The sequence below is a fragment of the Coregonus clupeaformis genome, chromosome 30 (assembly GCF_020615455.1).
Source record: "Coregonus clupeaformis isolate EN_2021a chromosome 30, ASM2061545v1, whole genome shotgun sequence".
NCBI lineage: Eukaryota > Metazoa > Chordata > Actinopteri > Salmoniformes > Salmonidae > Coregonus > Coregonus clupeaformis.
Window position 1 is genome coordinate 44,456,563 of NC_059221.1, and position 24,489 is coordinate 44,481,051.

General features: G+C 44.3%; 2 protein-coding genes across 11 annotated transcripts in view; one reads left to right on the forward strand and one right to left on the reverse strand.

Annotated features, from left to right (window-relative positions):
- tp53bp1 (tumor protein p53 binding protein, 1) overlaps positions 1 to 22,432 on the reverse strand; it is a 37,042-nt gene extending 14,610 nt beyond the window's left edge. For 2 of the 10 annotated variants that reach the window (XM_045209599.1, XM_045209593.1), the window contains exons 1-16: positions 14,395 to 14,433; positions 13,793 to 14,013; positions 12,525 to 12,612; positions 11,862 to 11,916; positions 11,457 to 11,524; positions 11,111 to 11,254; positions 10,685 to 10,745; positions 8,032 to 8,207; positions 7,663 to 7,789; positions 7,296 to 7,390; positions 7,012 to 7,199; positions 4,739 to 6,173; positions 3,956 to 4,072; positions 2,726 to 2,917; positions 1,563 to 1,629; positions 717 to 821 (exon numbers count right to left, since the gene is read on the reverse strand). In XM_045209599.1, coding sequence (XP_045065534.1) covers positions 717 to 821; positions 1,563 to 1,629; positions 2,726 to 2,917; positions 3,956 to 4,072; positions 4,739 to 6,173; positions 7,012 to 7,199; positions 7,296 to 7,390; positions 7,663 to 7,789; positions 8,032 to 8,207; positions 10,685 to 10,745; positions 11,111 to 11,254; positions 11,457 to 11,524; positions 11,862 to 11,916; positions 12,525 to 12,612; positions 13,793 to 13,975 — 3,101 coding nt within the window. In that variant the 5' untranslated portion in view covers positions 13,976 to 14,013; positions 14,395 to 14,433. Of the gene's footprint in view, positions 1 to 716; positions 822 to 1,562; positions 1,630 to 2,725; positions 2,918 to 3,955; positions 4,073 to 4,738; positions 6,174 to 7,011; positions 7,200 to 7,295; positions 7,391 to 7,662; positions 7,790 to 8,031; positions 8,208 to 10,684; positions 10,746 to 11,110; positions 11,255 to 11,456; positions 11,525 to 11,850; positions 11,917 to 12,097; positions 12,505 to 12,524; positions 12,613 to 13,792; positions 14,014 to 14,346; positions 14,434 to 22,319 lie in introns of those variants that run through there. The other 8 variants (XM_045209596.1, XM_045209594.1, XM_045209598.1 and 5 more) reach the window with 8 other exon arrangements.
- On the forward strand, positions 15,911 to 19,272 carry LOC121582998. Its single transcript, XM_041899206.2, has 2 exons — positions 15,911 to 16,404; positions 17,062 to 19,272. Exons 1-2 carry the CDS (start codon positions 16,158 to 16,160, stop codon positions 18,690 to 18,692), a joined length of 1,878 nt encoding a protein of 625 aa, XP_041755140.2. The 5' UTR covers positions 15,911 to 16,157; the 3' UTR covers positions 18,693 to 19,272.
- Positions 22,433 to 24,489: the final 2,057 nt, after the last annotated feature.

Sequence of the window (24,489 nt, forward strand, 5' to 3'; positions counted from 1 at the left end):
TCTAGGGTTCTGTACTCCGAAGTTGTTGACTGTTTTTGTGCTTGCCAGTTAACTAGCAGTTCTCAGCAGTTAGAAGCCAATAGCTAGCAGTTTTTTACTGGTGATAAAAACAGATGACTGCCATCATTACTGAATTATTGAATGTAACAAATCAAACATTAAACCTCGTAAACAATTCATGGTAACAATTAATTTAGACCTAGCCTTTATTTGAAACAGGCGTTTATTTGCTGAAATGTGTGCCACTGCCGGCTTTTAAAAGGGACAAGCAGCTATTTGAGACTGTATTTCATTGAAGTTTTACAGTACTTTAAAACAGAACGGATACTCTGAGGCCACTATAGACATTAGGCTTGTGTGGCTACTAGGCTCTCATTATGGCCAGCAGGGGGAGCTATTATACTGGGAATCAACAAACTATACTTCAGGTCGGCACCAAATGTTCAGAGACAAACGTTACAGTTTTCAAAGGTGCTTAAAATAACTATCCTTATCATCATCGTTATCAGAAATGACATGAGGTAAGTAAGCAGGGTCGTGTTCAGCAGGCACGCAGCGGAAGAGATCAGTGCGAAACTGGGAGGTAGCCTACAATCCAAATGTATCCACTAAGAAACGCTCGTTTTAGTTTTGCATTGCGCAACATTTAAAAAATGTTGTGCCACACTGTGACCTGATGAACACGACCCAGGTCAGAGGCCATACACGTTGTTTACCTGACAGGGGTTCCAGGGCCACTGGGATGGGCCTCGGCCTGGTCCTCCATCACCTGTCTGTGGGCCTCCCTCACCCTGCTGAACACAGAGGGGCTGGGGAGGGGGACACTGGTCAGACAACAAGCCAATAGTATGTCATCAAATTGCCTTGCAATGCAGTTGCTGTATTCTCCATTTCCCTTGGGGAAGAACGGAAATGTGTCTTTATACTTGAACCAAACCCCCCCGACACACACACACGCACACGCACAGAAAGATCCCCTGAGCAGCCAGGGGATAAGTGCCTTGCTCGACAACGGCAGGTGACGGAATCTAGGATACTGACGCCAGCAACCCTCCAGCGAATTCATAACTACTTTTGTAACCCGAGTGTCAACTCAACTGTGCATGGTAAAAGGATGAGCTACTCACAAACACACCATGGAAACCAAATGACCTGACATAAAGTCAGGTAATACATGTATATGCAAATACATGCAAATACATGCAAATGTCAGCCATTTTCATTCACTTACGCATCTGATGGTTGTAACATACTGTATTAAGCATCTTTGTATCTATACAAATTATTATTCTATAATACTCTCAACAGGGTTCTTATTTGGGGTACAGAGTACAAATACAATAGGCATCCCAGTATGAAAAAAGTATGAAAATGTATGCACTCACTACTGTAAGTCGCTCTGGATAAGAGCGTCTGCTAAATGACTAAAATATATATTTTTTAAATATGAAGCTGAATCGTGATAATGAGTTGTAGGAATACATTTGGGAAACGGCTCAAATCCCAGGCAGGGGAAAAAGTCTGAAATCGGGCTGCCTTGCATAGAATCCAAAGCGGGTTACCTGGTTACAGCCTTGACAACGGTGGTAACCTTGGAGACAGAGCCTTCCTCGTCTGATAGCGGTGGCTCTGGGAGGAAAATAAAAGCGTTTCATTTGGGCTTTTTGGGGGTTGAACAAAATAAATCAACAAACTGAGACGTCTATTCTTGCAGTAAAGGTGTGAGTCAGCAGAGGATGTCACATTTCTATACATCAATGGATACGCTTCAGTAGTCATATGAAACCCCTTTAATTCTATGTACATAGTTGGAGATTGTTTGATGCTGTATGCATTTTCTGTGGATTTCTATGGACCACTGTACCATTTGAAAGATAGTCACTTGCCCCTCTATGGCATCAACACACAGAATCATAAGAAAATAACATACAGATCTCTTAAACATCCATAGGCAAACCAAAAGGTAACATACGTGGTCATATCATGTCACAGTGGTCATAACCTGTTTATAAGCAGGCATTGGAATGTAAACCATTACAACAGCTATAATTTATATTCCAGTGGTAATAACGTGCTAACCCAGCAGGCCTTAATGAGGAATGTTATTTCTCTTGTTTTTTGTAGTAGGTTCTAAATAGACCAAACATTTAGGTAATGACATCATAATGTATTTGTTTTGTGTGTCTATCTTTATTTGATTGTCATGTTTCCCCCTCAGCTCCCTCTGCTTGGATCTCTTGATTGGGCCAATCCATTGGGCTCCCAAGTGGCGCAGCGGTCTAAGGCACTACATCTCAGTGCTTGAGGCGTCACTACAGACCCCCTAGTTCGATTCCAGGCTGTATCACAACCGGCCGTGATTGGGAGTCCCATAAGGCGGCGCAAAATTGGCCCAGCGTCATCCGGGTTTGGCCGGTGTAGGCCGTCATTGTAAATAAGAATTTGTTCTTAACTGACTTGCCTAGTTAAATAAAGATAAAATAAAAATAAATAAAAACTGACTGGGATTTTATAATTATGCCCACCTGTGTGTTGTTTTTGCTGTGACACTGATTGCCATTGCCTTGCACGCTGAAGAAGGGCTCATACCCGAAATGTTTGTGCGGCAATAAAAATATGTCAATTTAAGTTTATTTACCGGAGTATTGTCCTATTTCTGTTATTTGAATAATGAGGTAATAACGTGGTTATAACACATTAATTAGCGGCCTATAACAGCTCTTACTCTGCAAGCTGAAGCGCTCTGAGCTGCCCTCCTCCACAGGCGTCACCAGCTTCATCCGCAAACTCAGTTTCCCATCATCCCCTTCGGCCGTGTCCTCGCCACTCTCCCCCGCCATGATTTCGCTGGTCGCCATCGCTGTCTCCGTGGAAACATCACCCGCCGCCGCAGACTTCTCAGAGAAGAAAGTCATCTCTGAGGAAAACAAAAAGAGCCAACGACCACCACAATGTAATTGGATCAGATCAGATCCTCTCCGGATCAGATCAGAGCCCCTCCGGATCAGATCAGAGCCTCTCCGGATCAGATCAGAGCCCCTCTGGATCAGATCAGAGCCCCTCCGGATCAGATCAGAGCCCCTCCGGATCAGATCAGAGCCCCTCCGGACCAGATCAGAGCCCCTCCGGACGAGATCAGATCCCCTCCGGACGAGATCAGATCCCCTCCGGACGAGATCAGAGCCCCTCCGGATCAGATCAGATCCTCTCCGGTTCAGATCAGATCCTCTCCGGTTCAGATCAGATCCTCTCCGGATCAGATCAGATCCTCTCCGGATCAGATCAGATCCTCTCCGGATCAGATCAGATCCTCTCCGGATCAGATCAGATCCTCTCCGGATCAGATCAGATCCTCTCCGGATCAGAACAGATCCTCTCCGGATCAGATCAGATCCTCTCCGGATCAGATCAGAGCCCCTTCGGATAAGATCAGAGCCCCTCCGGGGGATTCTAGTAGTGAACCATGATACTGGAATGATGAGTGGAGGTGAGTGGGAGAACAACAGTGTTTGTGTAAAGGAGTAGGTGGGAGAGAGTGTGTGTGTGTGTGTGTACCTGGGTGGGTGAATAGGAGAGAGAGGGTGAGTTTGTGAGTTTGTATGTTTATGTGTGAGGGCGAGTGTGTGTGTGTGTGTGTGTGTTTGTTTGTGTGTGGTTAGGTAGGTGGGATAGAGAGTGAGTGTAAAGTGAGGTGTGAGAATGTATAGGTGGGTGGTTAGAATACTTTGCTTCAGTTCACACAGTAAATCTGGCAATGGAGAGAGCCAGGTGATAATAGCCTCCTGTAGCTCAGTTGGTAGAGCATGGCGCTTGCAACGCCAGGGTTGTGGGTTCGATTCCCACGGGGGGGCAGTATGAAAAATGTATGCACTCACTAACTGTAAGTCGCTCTGGATAAGAGCGTCTGCTAAATGACTAAAATGTAAATAATATTTCCTGAGAGGGAGAAACCCACCAATCGGAGTGCTGTGTCTCGGTGTCTGCTTCAACTGGCTGATCAGAGGGGGAGTGGCACTCACAGGAGGGCCAATCAGCTCGCCTTCTTTGGGGAGAGTGAAGTGGAATGGGATCTCTGCAGAGGACAAATATTAATACAAACAACAACCATTACAATCTCTGAACTGAATGTAATAGCTTCAAAATGACAAGCTATCGGCCATAGAAAACTAAGGCTTATATAGTCCTGGTAGCCCAATGGATTCACTGCAGGGACAATACACTTAAATAGAGTTGGGCAATAGTCTTTCATCACTGCCTTCCCTTCATGGCCACTGATCTGAAGGGACTAGGACACATGAAAGCAAGTGTATGAAAACCTATCAAGTATTTTCACCTATCAGTGGTCAGAAAGGCAAGCACATTGGGGGGGGGGGGGATCTACTAATTAATTGAATCACTTCAAAAGCTGTTAAATCAATAAGAATACCCTTTTTTTATGGAACCCCCCCCCCCATCCCAAATATACCCCTGGTGACCCACTCCCAACCTCGGTCTACACACAATATATTGGACAAAAACAAACTTCTATCTACTTCATTGATTCTTAATAGTCTTTCCTCGATTCCTCGTGTCCTCTCTCCTCAAAACGCACTGGAGGAGGTCTGAGGGAAGAAGGTCTGAGGTTCCTCCCCTCTGATCTTTTCCTACAATGTGTTTTGAGAAGGAAAGAAAGGAATCAAGGAATCAAGAAAGCACTGTTGAGTCACCCTATATCTCCACAGGCATCTAGGCGTCTCACCTCCAGAGCTGTCACTGAGGCTCTTGTCACGGAGCCCCTCTGCTTCCCTAGACCCTCCCTTTTCAGTCTGGGAGAGTCCGATTGGTACCCGCTGGGTGTCCTTCAGCTGTGACCCCGTGCCATTTGACGACACCGACCCCCGCCGGCTTGCCACTGGCTGAGACGTGCCCATCTTCGACGGCGACGTCACTTCCTTCTCCAGGAGCTGGGAGCTCCTCTCGCTCTCCTCCAGCACAATGACACTGCCGCAGCTCTCCTCCTCTCCTCCTCCCTCGCTCCTGGAGTGCGAGACAGGGAACCTCCCTTGTTTTTCTTCCTCCTCTCCTCCTTCCTCCATGGGCTCTGGAGAAAGCACCTGGCTCTGAGAGAGAGACAGATAGAGGCCTGAGCCCTCGGGCCCCAATGTGCTGTCCTGCTGCTTCTCTCCCTCCTCCTCCATCTCTTCTTCATCTGCTATGTTTTTCTCCTTGGGGCTGTTGGTAGCAGTGCCTCCACGCTCCTGTGACAAAGACTGTCTGGATTTAGCCGGGTCCTGGTTTTTCTGTGAGCTTATCGGGCTTCCCACTCCCCCTCCTCCGGCTTCTCCTACTTCTCTCCTTCCTCCTCCATCTCTTCTAGAGTCTACAGAAACACCTGGACTCGGCGAGAGAGCCTTCACTGAGCCCACGCGAGACATCTGTGAGAAAACAGACTGGGCTTGAGACTGAGACAGGGAGGCCAAACTACAGGGAGTGCTATTGGAGGAAGAAGGCGTCTCCTGCACACAGCTGCTAGGGGTTAACAAGTCTATGGTTTCAAGCTTCTGTTGGGAGGAGGGAGAGGGGGAAGAGGCCTTGGCATTCTGCTTCTGAGAACTATCTGTTTTGGTCACATTGATACCATCGTGACCTACATTCACACTGCGTACATTCAAGGTTGTCTGTTTGTGCGTGTCAGACTTCTGTGATGTGTTACATTCCTCTCTCCTGGCACTTTCCCCGCTAGTCTTCAGCAAGTCAGGCACCTGAGGAACTTTAGGCAAAATAGCAGAGGTTTTTGGGTCGGAGGGGACCCCGTTACTTTCCCTCTTCTGGCTGTTACGTGACATTACAGAGTCACTGGTGTCTTTCCGTAGGGGTCCGTCCAGACCTTCTTCTATCTGTGTAGCCTGGCTGTCCTCCTCGACATCCTTCCCCCCAGCCTGCATTGAAGCCTGCTGGGCCAGACTACAGCTCTGAGTATTCACAGACAGCTCCAGTTGGAAAGAATCCGTCACAGAGCGTTCACGGTCAGTTGTTGTAGGTGCTTTGGGCTGGGCGGCTGCGGCGGCCATCTTGGATGAGCTTGACTCCAGTGATGTGGGTTGGGATGATGACGTCACTTTCCTGCTGTTCATCTCTTGTGGAGCTGTGCTACTGCTTCCAGCCTCTTGGCTCTGGGTTGGGACAAATACATCCTTTGGAAAGAGAAAAATAAGACACTAAATTGATGGTGTTTTATGAACCTATAGAAGGACTGATTGAATACTGAGATTCTTGATCATCATAATAAACCAATATAATCCATAATGAGTGAAGAATAAGGGGAGGTAAAGGTAGGTCCCTGGTCTCCATATATTGATACATTCAAACTGTGAAAGTTGTGTACTTGTAAAATGTCAGTACAGAAACGTAAAGACCTCGCTCTTGCCTACTACTTACTAAAAGTATATACTATGTACTAACCATGCAACATACTATTTAGAACAAACTGTTTAGTAAAAACATAAGCAGTAAGCAACAAATATCAACATACTGTGTGTCAGACTTTACTTTATTGAGGAAAAATGTACTTACTATGACTGAGATATGTGGTTGTCCCACCTAGATATCTTAAGATGAATGCACTAACTGTTAGTCTCTCTGGATAAGAGCGTCTGCTAAATGACTAAACTGTCAAAACGTAATACTAGGCTCATCCATACTGAGAAGGCGTCATCTAATGCACAATTTGGTTGTTCCCCCGCCATTCTTTCATTTTGGTACAGCCCGACCCCTTATCTGATTATCAGCTGTTGTCAAACACACATCGGTCTGAGAGTTCCTACTACATGGAAATCCATGAGTATGACATACAGGCATTTAAAGCAAACAACGTTTTCCAAATTCCACATATAATAAAACATTCTATTTTTCACATTCCCAAACAGCCTACTATTTAGGACACAAAAACGGGTAACCGGACACGGCCATTGAGTTCAGTGCTAACTGAATAGATTTTTTCCACTGTCTGGTCAATGGAGTAAAGATACATACATGAGAGAACTCAGGCTGGGTAGGCAGAGAGAGGGTCCTCTCCAACACAAAATCTGGGGAGTTCTGGAATACTGGGGTGGACGCCGAGGGGCGTGACTTAGGAGCTGGGTCCATGTCCATTGGCTCCTCCTCCTTGCCATCCGATTGGTCCTCCGGAGGCATAGACGTGTCCATTGGTTCATCGGCACCTGCGGGGTTACCAGAAGTGTATCACTGAGTTCTATTTTTCAGCATAGACACTAAAACAACTGACATGTCAACCGGATAAAATAAAGTTTAGTTACCCATTTCATTTTCTTGTCCTGTCGGTGAACTGGGGACGATAAAAGGTGTTTGGCTCAAATTTTCCTGGGTGGGTGCTACAAAGTCAACAGAGTTCCTATAGGAAGAGAAGGCAAAGATGAATGCAACAATCATTCTTCCTCTGAGGAGGACAACACAGAATTGCTGGATGTGTTCAGTAGGGACAAAACGATTTGAAACAATAAAGTGCTACCTCAACTTGTCCAATTGGAACACAGATTTTCCTTTTTCGTTGCAAAACGCTTTGGTATGCCTTGTCCTACTGAACACAACCCATGCCAACCCAAACAACAGGAATACTACTCAGTGGGAGTGTGCAGTATAGTGTTGAGGCGAGAGTTGTCTTACTGGGATAGGCTCTCCTGCACCAGAGTGCCCTGCCCAGAGAGGTGCAGCAGACGCAGGGTGTTGGCGGGGGTAAGGGTGGGCACGGCTTGGTTCTCTGGCTCTGACACTGTGCTGTCCACCCTTGTGCCTAGAGAGAGAGAGAATGAGAGAGAGAGAGAACTCCATTAACATCTGTTCATTTTGTGATCAGTTGTTCATGTCAACTGTTGATAACTGCTCTCCTTGAAATTGTTTTGTGAACAACTGACTACACTTTTTTAACCTCTTCCAACAAGAGCTGCTCCAACTGGAGAAGTACTGTAAGCCCTGACAGTATATATCTTTAACACAGAGAGATAGTTTGGGTGAGTGGACAGATGGATGACCCACCTGTCCTGTCAGCGTCGAAGAGGTCCTCCTGAGAGGACAGCAGCTCAGAGTCGTCCCCTTTGGGATCCTGGTCCTCTGAGGCCTGCAGGCCCTGGGAGTGGAGCAAAGCCTGGACACTCAGTTCCCGGCCGGCCCGACCCAGGGACTCCGACGAGCTGCTAGAGCTCACCTCCGACCTGGGGGAAGAACCAGACACTTCATTTAACTAATGCCCAATTCCAAATCAACTCTTACACCTTTCATTTACTTCTGGAGATCTTAGAGAAGTTGATGTGAAAGCAATATGATGAAAATTCCACCTACGCTATTGGGCAAGATAGACTCATTACCATATTGCTTACATCTATCAAATCCTCCCAGATCTCCACAGGTGCATAAGATAGCGTCTAGGAATCGATTTGGGATTGAGCAACAGAACTAACATGTGTAAATCTGTGAGGTATGGATCGATCATTTTGGGGCCGAATCCTAGCTTTATAAACGACTACCAATGTCCCACTGACATCAATGTGTGATTCACGTGAATCTTCCAATTAAGGTTTTCATTTTCAGCCTTCTTTTTAAAGGCCCAATGCAGCCGTTTTTATCTCAATATCAAATACATTCTGGGTAACAATTAAGTATCTTACTGTGATTGTTTTCAATTAAAATGGTCAAAAGAAACAAAAATAGCTTCTTTGAAAACAGCAACTTCCCAGCTAGGACTGTCTGGGAGTGAAAAAGTGGGGAGGGAGAAACTGAAAACTAGCTGTTAATGGCAGACAGGTTTGGAACTCTCTTTCTTATTGGTCTATTAACGAATTAACCGCCTGGTGATGTCACCAGGCAGGCCAAAACTCCATCCCACCAAAAAACAGGAAGAAATTATAGGCGGTCTTTTCAAACAGCTATTACGCTAAAAGGGCATTATCATAATTTTCACAATGTCTGTATTATTCAAACCAGATAATGTGGTAATATACACTACCAGTCAAATGTTTGGACACACCTACTCATTCAAGGGTGTTTCTTTATTTTTTACTATTTTCTACATTGTAGAATAATAGTGAAGACATCAAAACTATGAAATAACACATGGAATCATGTAGTAACCAAAAAAGTGTTAAAACAAATCAAAATATATTTTATATTTGAGATTCTTCAAATAGCCACCCTTTGCCTTGATGACAGCTTTGCACACTCTTGGCATTCTCTCAACCAGCTTCATGAGGTGTCACCTGGAATGCATTTCTATTAACAGGTGTGCTTTCTTAAAAGTTAATTTGTGTGATTTCTTTCCTTCTTAATGCGTTTGAGCCAATCAGTTGTGTTGTGACAAGGTTTGTAAAAGACCAAGTCCATATTATGGCAAGAACAGCTCAAATAAGCAAAGATAAACGACAGTCCATTATTACTTTAAAGACATGAAGGTCAGTCAATACGGAACATTTCAAGAACTTTGAAAGTTTCTTCAAGTGCAGTTGCAAAAACCATCAAGCGCTATGATGAAACTGGCTCTCATGAGGACCGCCACAGGAATGGAAGACCCAGAGTTACCTCTGCTGCAGAGGATAAGTTCATTAGAGTTACCAGCCTCAGAAATTGCAGCCCAAATAAATGCTTCACAGAGTTCAAGTAACAGACACATCTCAACATCAACTGTTCAGAGGAAACTGTGTGAATCAGGCCTTCATGGTCGAATTGCTGCAAAGAAACCACTACTAAAGGACGCCAATAAGAAGAGACCTGCTTGGGCCAAGAAACAGGAGCAATGGACATTAGACCGGTGGAAATGTGTCCATTGTCTGGAGTCCAAATTGGAGAATTTTGGTTCCAACCGCTGTGTCTTTGTGAGACGCAGTGTGGGTGAACGGATGATCTCAGCATGTGTATTTCCCACAGTAAAGCATGGAGGAGGATGTGTTATGGTGTGGGGGTGCTTTGATGGTGACAATGTCTGTGATTTATTTAGAATTCAAGGCACACTTAACCAGCATGGCTACCACAGCATTCTGCAGTGATATGCCATCGCATCTGGTTTGCGCTTAGTGGGACTATCATTTGTTTTTCAACAGGACAATGACCCAACACACCTCCAGGCTGTGTAAGGGCTATTTTACCAAGAAGGAGAGTGATGGAGTGCTGCATCAGATGACCTGGCCTCCACAATCCCCCGATCTCAACCAAATTTAGATGGTTTGGGATGAGTCGGACCGCAGAGTTAAGGAAAAGCTGCCAACAAGTGCTCAGCATATGTGGGAACTCCTTCAAGACTGTTGGAAAAGCATTCCAGGTGAAGCTGGTTGAGAGAATGCCAAGAGTGTGCAAAGCTGTCATCAAGGCAAAGGGTAGCTATTTGAAGAACCTCAAATATAAAATATATTTTGATTTGTTTAACACTTTTTTGGTTACTACATGATTCCATATGTGTTATTTCATAGTTTTGATGTATTCACTATTATTCTACAATGTAGAAAATTGTAAAAATAAAGAAAAACCCTTGAATGAGTAGGTGTCCAAACTTTTGACTGGTACTATATATAAAACACAGGAAAATCACGTTTTTGACTGCACTGGACCTTTAAAGCTTGACTCTCGAGCCCTTGTGGTACACTGAGGTTTTATGACAAAATATGATCTTGTAGGTATGCATCCTACTGATGGATATTCTCACCTCTTGGATTTGCTGTCCTGACTGCCTGAAGGTAAGCCCGTTGTCATATTCTTCTGTTCACCTGGTGACAACAAAACAATGACAAGTCAACAAAATATGTTTCACTTTGATTTTAACTGGGTCCTATTCACTGCAGCAAAACATTTAGCAACGGGGGGAAAAAATGTCTGTGTTCTTATTCTTAATGAACATGTTCAGGGTCGTATTCATTAGGCACAATGTAGCAAAACATTTTGCTATGGAAAACGACATAAAAGCAAATTTCTTACTGGACAAGTTCAGGTAGTCCCTCTCAGTTTTCCTCAGAACTTCAGTTTGTTGCCTAATGACTACGACCCAGGTACTACCCCCCTATTTCTCCCAGTTTCAAACGTTTTCCACCTACTAAACACGACCCTGGACTCAGGTGAAGTAAAGATGACCTACCGGTAGTATTGTTACCTGGCTTGTTGTGTCTCTGGCTGTCTGTCTGGGCAGCAGTAGGCCCCTCCTCCTCCTGACTGTTCCCCACCACTTCACCCAGACCCTGGCTCTCAGAAAGCTCCAGAAAACCAAACTGGGACACTCCTCCTAAAACACACACACACAACATAAACAGCTCAAAATCATGATTCATGAAATGCAATATTGAACTGGTGATGACAAAGAAGTGGTATAGCCTAAAAATAATGTTTCCAACAAGGAGCATTTCAAAGCTTACACAGCTACAGTATATTGTCTCAGAGACATGTCTCAGATGGTTATTTCTTTCTCTGTTAAAAACTGCTCGTACCTTCAGACTGGGCGCATTGTGTAGTGGAGTCCGCCCCAGACTCCATGGCCATGCCTCCTGTAGCACACCTGATGGTTTCAGGGATCAAGATGTCAACGTAAAGCAGATTTTTGCTGAATTCCAAACCGACCCCTAGCCTGCCCCTTACATCATAGCTGCCTCTGTAGATTGGAGGTGATTGGATAGATATAAGTGTTATAGCGTCATCTTGCCTTCTGATTGGCTAGGTGGAAATGTCGGCATATTGCACCCACCTATCCAATCCTCTCAGATCTACAGGAGTGTCTAGGTAGTAGGCAGGGGCCAGGGTCCATTTGGAATGCAGCCTACTCCTCAAACATCTCAATGCTCTTACAAATGCTTCAATTCACTGCATCTTGGTGACGATGTTTACCTAGTACCTACCTCCTTGTATTGGGGAGCGAACAAACTTCTAGGACTTGACTTTCCTCCTGGTTGACTAAAGAAAATGAATTCAACAGGTTTAAGACAGAATACAATGTCTGCTATGGGGAGACAAATGCTATCAACTGCTTTCAATGCTATCACAGAGAAACCAGTGTTATCAATAGGCTATATGCATGTTATTACTCAGAAAAAAGCTGCAATGGTTGAAACCAGGGTTTAAATTCCACACTTACTCTTTGCTGTGCCCTAAACTTAGCGGCCTGGACTTTTAGTGCTTCGGAGGGTACATTCATTTGGTATCGGGAGTGACCAACACCCCACTAAATGTTCCAAATCTACGTAAGCGATGGGGTTCGAACCCGGGTTTCCTGCACGCCAGAAGAGTGCATTAGACCACTAAACCAAAGCATAGTCTTGGGGAGCCAATGCAACTCTTCGGGTCCCAGGCAAGGTTACTCATCACAGCAGTCACATACAGAGAACCACAGCTTCAAATGGTGAGGGGCCGTATGTATCAAACATATCAGAGTAGGAGTGCTGATTTAGGATCAGTTTGGCCTTTTAGATCACAGTGAATAGAATTACATGGAAGGGGGAACTGATCATACGGCCCCAGGTATCCAATCTCTGTCCTTTATGGTCACAGAGTGAGAGACCAACCTGGCCCGTTGTGATTGTTGTTCTGGATCCTCTCTGATTGGCTGTCTGTCTCGGAGTATCTGTTTCCTGCCGGAGAGGAGATCAGCTCCTGGGGAGAGAGACGGCTGGATTCAGTGGCCCTGTTCATATTACAACAGGCATCACTCCTTCCCATGAAGTAGGACAATTACTGATCTGACATGACTGGATTGGTGAAAGCTATGTGATGAAACCCTTGCTGTCACCTATCCAATTGTGTCAGTATTGACTCCATGGCATGCAGGATGGAGAGATGTATTTTCAAAGGATTCAAATTGGGCCAAGTGATATTCTGCTCTTGACAACTGACTTGAGATCTGTTATCCTCACACTTCTAACATTGATGAATATGAGCTTCACAACAAAACAAGTCCTAGATCAGTTGTTAAGACTTATAGAGGTAAGTAATGTCATGTCCCAACCTAAGATGATATGCCCCAAAGTTCCTTTGAGGTCATCAGACAACAAACTAAGGTAGTAGGAGGAACTTAGCCTGGGTGCCAGTCTGTTCCTGCTCTAAGGTAGTAGGAGGATCTTAGCCTGGGTGCCAGTCTGTTCCTGCTCTAAGGTAGTAGGAGGAACTTAGCCTGGGTGCCAGTCTGTTCCTGCTCTAAGGTAGTAGGAGGATCTTAGCCTGGGTGCCAGTCTGTTCCTGCTCTAAGGTAGTAGGAGGAACTTAGCCTGGGTGCCAGTCCATTTCTACTCTCTTGCTTGACAATGGAGTAGGCAAAAACACAAACTGATCTGGGACCAGGCTAGGAGGAACTGACAAAAACAATACTCCTATCGTCTCCCCTCCCTGTATGACCAGAAAGCATATTACCGCCTCTCAAAAGGTCTCTAGACCTTTATGTTACAGGATGTAACGTTAGTGTACTTGCCCTCTGAGTCGCTGGTTCGAGCCCTGCTCTGGCTGTCTGTCCTCAGTGGCTACTCTCCTGATTTCCACGCTGCAGTATGTCAATCACAGAAATTACCATCTTTGCATAGAATTATGGATACATCAAGTGACATTGGTGCAAGTAGGGCAAAGTAACCGTACAGATGGGCAACCTCCCAGGCATATATATCCTAGAGATCTTTTCATCTATGGCTCTTTCTCTTCATCTATGGTACTACTCCTGCCAGTAGACATGGATCATTATGGCACAGGAGGTTTACTGTAACTGTACTCTCCGCATAACCACAGTCGCTGGTTCAAGCCCATGTCCACTTGTTACCTTGATCTGTCGCTACACCGTGCTACTCACCAGTACAGGGCTGTGGGAGGTGGCGGGCTGCAGGCTGGACAAGCGGCGGGCGAGCAGGGCGCGGTAGCTGCTGTCCGGGTCGTCCTCCAGTGCTGCACTATCGGGCTGGGAGTCCTCCACGATCAGGCACGGGTTCTCGGGATGGGGCAGACTCGAATCCAGGTCACTTCCGCCAGGATCCATCGGAATATGGCATGCAAGGACAGCAGGTAGCGTAGCTGCTGCGCCAAAACAAAGAGCAAAGGCAGATATTATAGCAACAACTGCCCGACTGTTAGGTAAAGCTGATCAATATAATACGACTGAATCGATCTGTGTGGTGCCATGGACTTGCAGTCCACCTGCCGATAAATAGTTAGCTAGCTAGAAGACCACAACAGAATTTGCTAGTCTAACTAGCTAGCCTAGCTACATTTATGAAGTGAGACTCGAGCACAGCACATGACTGAGAGCAAAACGTTGAGCCAACTAGCTAGTCCATTAAAAAAATAGCCATGCATAATAATGGTTTACTTAACTAGCTAGTTTGCTAAAAAATTATATTTCATAATTACGATTGCAACCACAATATGAGCTAGCGTCCTTTTGGTATAGCTAGCTACCTTGGTCGTCCAAATACTACCCCAATAATTCCATAAGCCCATCCCCCTTTCTCCCATTCGCTGTAAAACTACACATAAGGATGGATGTGATAGGCCCTTTTCACGATGACGTCATCTAACTTCCGCCTTTCCGCGTAGCAGGTTAACTTCACTTCCGTTCGCCCGTAACCTGAGACTTCTCAACGAAAATACAACTGTTGACCACTAACTAGCAAGCTAGCTACTTGAAGAAATTCCAAAAGGTACGTTTAAGTTAAATTAGTAAAGTTAAGAGTAATAATGTTTACGTATATGCAATGGTTTGTAACTTGCTAACGTTATTGTTAATTCATAATTGTTCACTGCCTTAGTTACTTAAAGGTGGGCTAACGTTAGCTAACAACAACTTAGTACCAGATACCGATAACGTTAAAGGTAGCGTTACATGGCTGCCTGGCTGTAATGTAACAAGTTTACTTAGCTAGCTATCTAACCCTTTGTTAGGCAGTTAGTTTATTCATGAATGTATAGTAACTCACCTATTCAAATACTGTTGTGCATGATAGCTAGATAAATATTGATTCCTGGTCAAAGCTGAATGTTAATTTAGCTGTTTCTTTTCTCTCGGTGTCTGTTATCGCAACAGTATCCCATCCAACACCGAAGCATGGCACAATCTTCGAGAAGATGCTATTGCAGTGTACCATTTTGTTCAAACAACAAAACAGAAATTCCCGTATCTGAGTTTTCACGATTTCCCTGTTGATGGAGAAATACGTGCCGGGTGTTAAAGGGCGATCAGAGAGATGAGGGACCAAGTTTTAAGATTCTTCGTGGGAGCACCTTTGTTTGCAGTCAGCACTTTCCCCCCGAGGATAGATACACATCGGCCAGTGGACGGATCCGTATTAAACAGGGATCAGTGCCGTCTAGATTCCACTGGAATGATTGGGGTAAGGATAGGTAGACAGCGTTAAACGTAATACTACTGTAATCCAATAATATATTACTTGTACAAAATGTTTAATAATTTAATCCTGATGCAATATAGCTGCTACATTTTGTCATTTTAGGGACTGAAAAGTGATTACCAAAATGTATCATGACAAGCATATGGTTAATTTCACACATATAGGAGGCGGCTCACAAGCTCGGGAGTCAGTTTACCAGCGAGCAAGAAAGCGCGTTTGGTGTTGCTGTCCTGGATGATTCTGATCATGAGATGCCTGACAGCACAGAGGGTGCTTTGCCTGCAGTGACAAACGATCACGACTATGGTCTGCCGTCCTTCTCCTGGTTAGTATTACAAATAAGAGTAACCATGTATCTGTTTGGCAAAAAAGTAAAAGTATCAAGCTTCGATCTTGAAGTAAGGGACCACTTGTCAGCAAGTCGTTCTCGTCGTTAAGTCGTATAGTGGTGGGAAAGGGTTTGGGTGAACTCCATAATGATGTGCTACTAGGCGTTAAGTCTGCGACACCGGATGTAAACATAACCTGCATCGCGGCAGAACGGAAGTTGTCTGACGTCACGTGAAAAGGGCCTATTGGTCCAGGACGTTTCTGGCATTTTGAAGACGCTGTGTGAGACGCTTGCGGAGTAAAACATAAAACAACTTGCTTCATACTCTACAGCTAGCTATATTTCACGAAATCATAATATTTGTAAACAAGGCTGTTCTGGCAGTATAACTTCGGAAATCGGCTAACTAGTTAATGTTAGCTAGCTAGTTAACTTAACGTCGACGTTATCCAGAAGTGGACAACTAGCTACGGACCTTCAAAATGCAATGTTGTGTTTGGGGGTGCAAGGCCCAATATCGGAAAGGAGGGGGGTTAGGATTTTTCCGATTCCCCACTGGAGAGAATGAAATTGCTCAAAGTCAAAGGAAAGCTTGGATACAAAGGGTGAAGAGAGAAGACCCCGAACCAGATCTGCGTTCCCATGGTGGTGGTAAATTGGTACTCCAAATGGGAAACGACTGGCACCCTACTACCTCCTCTCGCATTTGCGGGAGGCACTTTGGTTTAAGTAGGTTGATGGTCAGTTCGTAGCCAACAGATCCGACCCGTTTACTGACAACTGTAGGACAGGCTTCCGGTGTAGATTAAGACGCCACTAAGGCGGCGTGAGATATAACTCAATCCTGGGATGAGAAATGCGTTCTCCGAATTGTCCCATTATCCCAACTGTTACACCGAGAAGATTGAACAACTGCTAGTTTTTAGCAGTCATACAATCTTCTCTGTGTAACAGTTGGGATAATGGGACAATTCGGAATACAACTCATTAAAAAAAACTAGCAGTTGTTCGATCTTCTCTGTGTAACAGTTGGGATAATGGGACAATTCGGAATACAACTCATTTCGCATCCCTGGATTGAGGTATATTTTCCAAACCATAACTAATATACACCGGAAGACTGTCCTACCCTAGTACAGCTGTAAGCAAGCGGGTCGGATCTGCTGGCCAGTCAGTTTGATGCATTCCCTAACAGTGGTTGGCTTCCTGACAAAGAGCTAGCTAGCTACAGAGTTTTCATGAAGGAAGTTATGTATGGTAAACTGTCAAAGACAGGTGAACCATCATTCACACAGGCAACTGCATAGAACACCACATTTCCAGTGAAATAATTGAAGTGTCTGTCTGAAGAGACTGAAATCAAATTTGAGTTCATATTTATTTCAGAGAAACCAAACCTGGATCCGGACCACCCTGACTTTGCCCCTTCCCTCTTCCTTCGCCCAGAGGACTATGCCTCGAGTCCGAACACAGCTCAGACAGAAGGCAAAAGAATACTGCAGAGCTATGACAGGGCAGTGAAAAAGAAGTGCCTTGACCTGAGTGAGGTTGGAGGTGCTGACCTGAGGGACAGTGACGCTGACACCGCAGAAGAAACTGAAGAGCAGGACCTGGGCACTTGTGTATCGTGTGATGTCATGAGGAAGGCCTTAAATGATTTGCAGTCCAGACATGATGCTCTGCAAGTCGAAGCTGTCAATCTCAGGGCGGAGAGAGACTTTTACAAAGAGAACGCATCTCAATCTTCTCTCTTTGTTGACACCTTTACAGACAGAGACAATGAAACACATGCAGTGAGAGAAGTGTCAAGCATGGCTAAATCAAATGGTATGAACGAACAATGTACTGTGATGGTTGAGGAGCCATGTCTTATGAAGTTTGAGGGGCCATGTTCTGTGAAGGATGAGGAGCTTTGTCCTGTGAAGGTTGAGGGGGACTATGATCAAGTGTTGATTAAGGAAGAGGAACAACAGGTCCAAATAGAACTTTGTAGCCCCTTGGTTAGTCAGGACAAAGTGACCAATGTCTCCCAGGATAAACCTACCCAGCAGAACAACATTATGAAGGCCCCCAGACGACCATGTCTGTTAGCCCAGGATAAACCCATCCAGATAGTCAACACAATGTCCCTCACTAGAGTGGTAGCCCCCAGCCCCTCAAGTCAGGTAACCAAGGATAAACCTATCCAGCTTGCCAAAACCAACAACCAATGTTCTGTGAAGGTTGAGGTGGACTATGATCAAATGTCGATTAAGGAAGAGGAACAAAAGGTCCAAATAGAACTTTGTAGCCCCTTGGTTAGTCAGGACAAAGTGACCAATGTCTCTTGCAGGCTCCCAAGTCATGTCCCCAAGGATAACCCTATCCAGCTTGCAAAAGTCGTAGTAGAAACCCACCTAATGACTAACCATCTGCCTGGCAGCCAAACCACCGCTGAGCCTTTGCAGAAGAGTCCTCTGTCAGCTCATAGGACACCTGTTGCAGGCAAACAAATTCAGAGAAGCAGAACAAACACAGAGAAGGATGAATTGCTTTGGCTGGGCTACATGAAGTGGAACGTGCGTCTTCCTGCAAGCACAATTAGAACCGCACACAAGTTTCAGACGCCTAGGGCAACAGTGCAATATCTTCTACATGCTGTCTTCTCCCAATGTGAACTAGCCTCCAGCAATCTCATGGGCATTCCTGCACTGGGCCTTAACAAACTGGACCCGGACAAACTTTCTGCCATAAGACAGTTTGTCGCTGCAAAGTTTCGCCGTTTAGACATGCGCCAATGTGGTAAAGACTGGGTAAAGTGCCGGCGCCAGATAACCAGCATGCTCAGGAACATTCGAAAGGAGGATAGGAAGACGAGTGGGCTCTCAGGAAACCTTTGTACGATAGAGAAGGTGGTAACGGATCAGAGTTTGCCCAGTCAGCCATCGCCTCCCTCATTCCCCTCGATCTCCCAACAGCACACAGCCGCCTTCTACAGCCCAACAGAAGAAGAAGAAATCCTCTGTCTGGAGAGTTAGGTTACAGAATATCTGTAATGATGTTTGTATTTTCCTGTAATAAATAGATTGTTAGGAGTAAAACATATATGACTGATGATGTATATTTGAACTTTGGTTGAATATAGGCTACGGTACAACTATATCATGTCACACGTAGTAGAGTGGAGCTTTGAAGGAGTGATGTGGATAGGGCACAGGGTTAGGGTTAGGTTAGGGGGTGGTGTTGTGGATAGGGCACAGGGTTAGGTTAGGGTTAGTCACAGGCTGTGCTCAATAGCAGTTATATAGATGGAGTGAGTTGCCCCCAGAATATGAAGTGCTTGAAACAGTGGTAGAAAACCTAAATGCAATCCATCATCATACCATTGCACTCCAATCAGACCTGTCGGTGGCTATGAAATGGCCTCCCTTGCTCTTCTCCTTCCTTCTGGCTCTCCACTTTATGAGCACGTTAGAAGTGAAAGCAAAGGTGGATAGAGTCTTTCCATAAGGGAGCTGAGTGAAATAACTGATACACACATTTTGAACATAATATAGTAGGTGTATAATCTGTACATACACTACCGGTCAAAAGTTTGGACGCACCTGCTCATTCAAGGGTGTTTCTTTATTTTTACTATTTTTTACATTGTAGAATAATAGTGAAGGCATCAAAACTATGAAATAACACATATGGAATCATGTAGTAACCAAAAAAGTGTTAAACAAATCAAAATATATTTTATATTTGAGATTCTTCAAATTGCCACCCTTTGCCTTGGTGACAGCTTTGCACACTCTTGGCATTCTCTCAATCAGCTTGATGAGGTAGTCACCTGGAATGCATTTCTATTAACAGGTGTGCCTTCTTAAAAGTTAATTTGTGGGATTTCTTTCCTTCTTAATGTGTTTGTGCCAATCAGTTGTGTTGTGACAAGGTAGGGGGGTATACAGAAGATAGCCATATTTGGTAAAAGACCAAGTCCATATTATGGCAAGAACAGCTCAAATAAGCAAAGAGAAACGACAGTCAATCATTACTTTAAGACATGAAGGTCAGTCAATACGGAACATTTCAAGAACTTTGAAAGTTTCTTCAAGTGCAGTCGCAAAACCATCAAGCGTTATGATGAAACTGGCTCTCATGAGGACCGCCACAGGAATGGAAGACCCAGAGTTACCTCTGCTGCAGAGGATAAGTTCATTGCAGCCCAAATAAATGCTTCACAGAGTTCAAGTCACAGACACATGTCAACATCAACTGTTCAGAGGGGACTGTGTGAATCAGGCCTTCATGGTCGAATTGCTGCAAAGAAACCACTACTAAATGACACCAAGAAGAAGAAGAGACCTGCTTGGGCCAAGAAACACAAGCAATGGACTTTAGACCAGTGGAAATGTGTCCTTTGGTCTGGAGTCCAAATTAGAGATTTTTGGTTCCAACCGCTGTGTCTTTGTGAGACGCGGTGTGGGTGAACGGATGATCTCAGCATGTGTAGTTCCCGCCGTAAAAGTATGTAGGAGGAGGTGTTCTGGTGTAGGGGTGCTTTGCTGGTGACACTGTCTGTGATTTATTTAGAATTCAAGGCACACTTAACTAACATGGCTACCACAGCATTCTGCAGCGATACGCCATCCCATCTGGTTTGGACTTAGTCGGACTATCATTTGTTTTTCAACAGGACAATGACCCAACACACCTCCAGGCTGTGTAAGGGCTATTTTACCAAGGAGAGTGATGGAGTGCTGCATCAGATGACCTGGCCTCCACAATCCCCGACCTTAACCCAATTGAGATGGTTTGGGATGAGTCGGACGGCAGAGTGAAGGAAAAGCAGCCAACAAGTGCTCAGCATATGTGGGAACTCCTTCAAGACTGTTGAAAAAGCATTCCAGGTGAAGCTGGTTGAGGGAATGCCAAGAGTGTTCAAAGCTGTCATAAATGCAAAGGGGGGCTATTTGAAGAATCTCAAATATAACATATATTTTGATTTGTTTAACATTTGTTTGGTTACTACATGATTCTATATGTGTTATTTCATAGTTTTGATGTCTTCACTATTATTCTACAATTTAGAAAATAGTAAAAATAAAGAAAAACCCTTCAATGAGTAGGTGTGTCCAAACTTTTCACTGGTACTGTAGATTCATTACTTTATTTCATGTTAACAGGATTTGTGTATGCCCGGAGTTCATTCACTCCCCCAGTTTTTTGGGGTAAAGAATGCCAACGTTTGCAGCTGATGGCAGCAGTGGCTATGTAAACAAAATCAAAGTGTGGATTGCTGTCTCTCCTAGCATGGACTTCTTTTCATTTAACATCATAGGTGAACTATCTCTTTAATCAACCCCAGTGCCATGGGTACTCAGGACTACTTTAACCTGCCTCTGTTTCTATGGTGACCCAACAATCTGTTCCTCACAAAAGTAGGGCAATAAAAAATATTTATCACGCATCAGGACCAAGGACATTTAGCATTTAACTCAAACCAAGTATGTAATCAGCATGCAGTTGCTTACCCATTTCTGCCTAATGAAATCAATTAATCAGATGTAGGATGGTACACTACTGTTACTGACAGTTTACACTGTATTATCTACTATCATCTACCCAGACATGGGCTGTCTGAAATGGCTTGGGAATAGGGTGCCATTTAAGACTCAGTCATAGGCACATTTCTATCTCATTCTAGGACAGGCCACAGAAAAAGGCTTGATGTTTGAATGTAGGAAAACACTTTTACAAATTCCCAAATCCTCAGTGAATTGACTCTGAAATGTCTCACTTATTTTTTGTCAGAGGACACCAAGTCCATTAGTGATGCTATGGCAACCCCATTTAAATAAATAGTTATAACAAAGTGTTTAGACTTTACATCTTAACACAGAGAACCTTGAGTCGAATTGACCCACTGGCAATCTGAGTCTTCAGAAACTACCTCAGCTAAGAAAGAACAGCATATGATCATTCCCTTAGTGTAGCAGGGGAACAAATAGCTTAGGCAGGGATAGTTTATTCAAACTATTAGATTTGTTTAAACATGTATCTACATGCAGCTCAGAAAGGTTATTTGAGCCAGTACAACTCAATAGCAATCACAGGTATCTTTGGTACGTTATTGAGGCACCCATAATACACTATTACCCTGCAATGAAGATGATGCATTTTGGGTTGCCCTTGGACAGCATGCAACCTCATGAGCTAATGATATTCATAGCCTAATTTCGTTGATAAACAATATAAAATATATGCATAAAATGTTTCATCAAAATGTTTAAAATAAGCTAGCCTATACATAAATATGATTTAACTGTTTTAATAAAACCTAAAAAACGGAATAACAGCATTAGGTCGTGGATACTTTTTTTCAAGCCCAACCCTAAACACAGCACCACTGATATGAAAATCATATGGCTATAGGCGACACATACGTACACGGTGCGGTGCATCGTGCTGGCGCGTCATATTGCCAAGCAGACCAGTTGAGTTGGAACCGAAAATAAGAAATGCGCAGCAGACGGAGCACGAAAATCCGAACGCAAGTCACTATTCTGAACCTGTCCTTGAACACAAACCAGTGACATTGATGTTCAAATAGGCCTATATTATGTCACATTTCCCACAAAAATGTATTAGGCACTAGAAAGTACAAACTATTGCTTTACCTGAAAAGTTGATTTTCTCTTTTGCAAGCAGAAAGTGTGAGATTTGTATTGCCCCCTTTGCAGCAATACCGGTGCGCGTTAACTGCGTTCACATCTCTCTCTCTCTCGCCCCCCTTCCTCTCTTTTCCAGGAAGACAGGGTGTGGATACAGACAGTGCCACTTAAAGATGCAATGGCATTTTTTAATGTTGGCATATTTAGTGCATGTAGGTGCTGAGGTGCGTGCACTCTTAGATTTTTTTTTGCAATCTACAGTGAGGGGAAAAAGTATTTGATCCCCTGCTGATTTTGTACATTTGCCCACTGACAAAGACATGATCAGTCTATAATTTTAATGGTAGGTTTATTTGAACAGTGAGAGACAGAATAATAATAAAATCCAGAAAAACACATGTCAAAAATGTTATAAATTGATTTGCATTTTAATGAGGGAAATAAGTATTTGATCCCTCTGCAAAACATGACTTAGTACTTGGTGGCAAAACCCTTGTTGGCAATCACAGAGGTCAGACATTTCTTGTAGTTGGCCACCAGGTTTGCACACATCTCAGGAGGGTTTTTGTCCCACTCCTCTTTGCAGATCTTCTCCAAGTCATTAAGGTTTCGAGGCTGACGTTTGGCAACTCGAACCTTCAGCTCCCTCCACAGATTTTCTATGGAATTAAGGTCTGGAGACTGGCTAGGCCACTCCAGGACCTTAATGTGCTTCTTCTTGAGCCACTCCTTTGTTGCCTTGGCCGTGTGTTTTGGGTCATTGTCATGCTGGAATACCCATCCACGACCCATTTTCAATGCCCTGGCTGAGGGAAGGAGGTTCTGACCAAAGATTTGACGGTACATGGCCGCGTCCATCGTCCCTTTGATGCGGCAAGTTGTCCTATCCCCTTAGCAGAAAAACACCCCCAAAGCATAATGTTTCCACCTCCATGTTTGACGGTGGGGATGGTGTTCTTGGGGTCATAGGCAGCATTCCTCCTCCAAACACGGCGAGTTGAGTTGATGCCAAAGGGCTCGATTTTGGTCTCATCTGACCACAACACTTTCACCCAGTTCTCCTCTGAATCATTCAGATGTTCATTGGCAAACTTCAGACGGCCCTGTATATGTGCTTTCTTGAGCAGGGGGACCTTGCGGGCGCTGCAGGATTTCAGTCCTTCACGACGTAGTGTGTTACCAATTGTTTTCTTGGTGACTATGGTCCCAGCTGCCTTGAGATCATTGACAAGATCCTCCCATGTACATTTACATTTACATTTTAGTCATTTAGCAGACGCTCTTATCCAGAGCGACTTACAGTTAGTGAGTGCATACATTTTTCATACTGGCCCCCCGTGGGAAACGAACCCACAACGCTGGCGTTATGTAGTTCTGGGCTGATTCCTCACCATTCTTATGATCATTGCAACTCCACAAGGGGAGATCTTGCATGGAGCCCCAGGCTGAGGGAGATTGACAGTGGTTTTTGTGTTTCTTCTATTTGCGAATAATCGCACCAACTGTTGTTACCTTCTCATTCCAGCCTTGTGTAGGTCTACAATCTTGTCCCTGACATTCTTGGAGAGCTCTTTGGTCTTGGCCATGTTGGAGAGTTTGGAATCTGATTGATTGATTGCTTCTGTGGACAGGTGTCTTTTATACAGGTAACAAGCTGAGATTAGGAGCACTCCCTTTAAGAGTGTGCTCCTAATCTCAGCTCGTTACCTGTATAAAAGACACCTGGGAGCCAGAAATCTTTCTGATTGAGAGGGGGTCAAATACTTATTTCCCTCATTAAAATGTAAATCAATTTATAACATTTTTGACATGCGTTTTTCTGGATTTTTGTTGTTGTTATTCTGTCTCTCACTTTTCAAATAAACCTACCATAAAAATTATAGACTGGTCATTTCTTTGTCAGTGGGCAAACGTACAAAATCAGCAGGGGATCAAATACTTTTTTCCCTCACTGTACCTAAAAGGGTTATTCAACTGTCCCCATAGGAAAACCCTTTGAAGAACCCTTTTTTTGTTATAGGTAGAACCCTTTTGGGTTCAATGTAGAACCATTCCCACAGAGGGTTCTACCTGGAACCCAAAAGGGTTCTCCTATGGGGACAGACGAAGACCCCTTTTGGAACCCTGTGTAGGACTACACGTGTGTGTTATTTATTGTGGGACTGGGATTACTTTG

Bases quoted from the DNA above. Each gene is read 5' to 3' on its own strand.
- LOC121582998 (XM_041899206.2), top strand. From the start codon at position 16,158: ATGCAATGTTGTGTTTGGGGGTGCAAGGCCCAATATCGGAAAGGAGGG. The intron at 16,405-17,061 runs GTAGGTTGATGG...TATTTATTTCAG, and splicing joins CGGGAGGCACTTTGGTTTAA to AGAAACCAAACCTGGATCCG.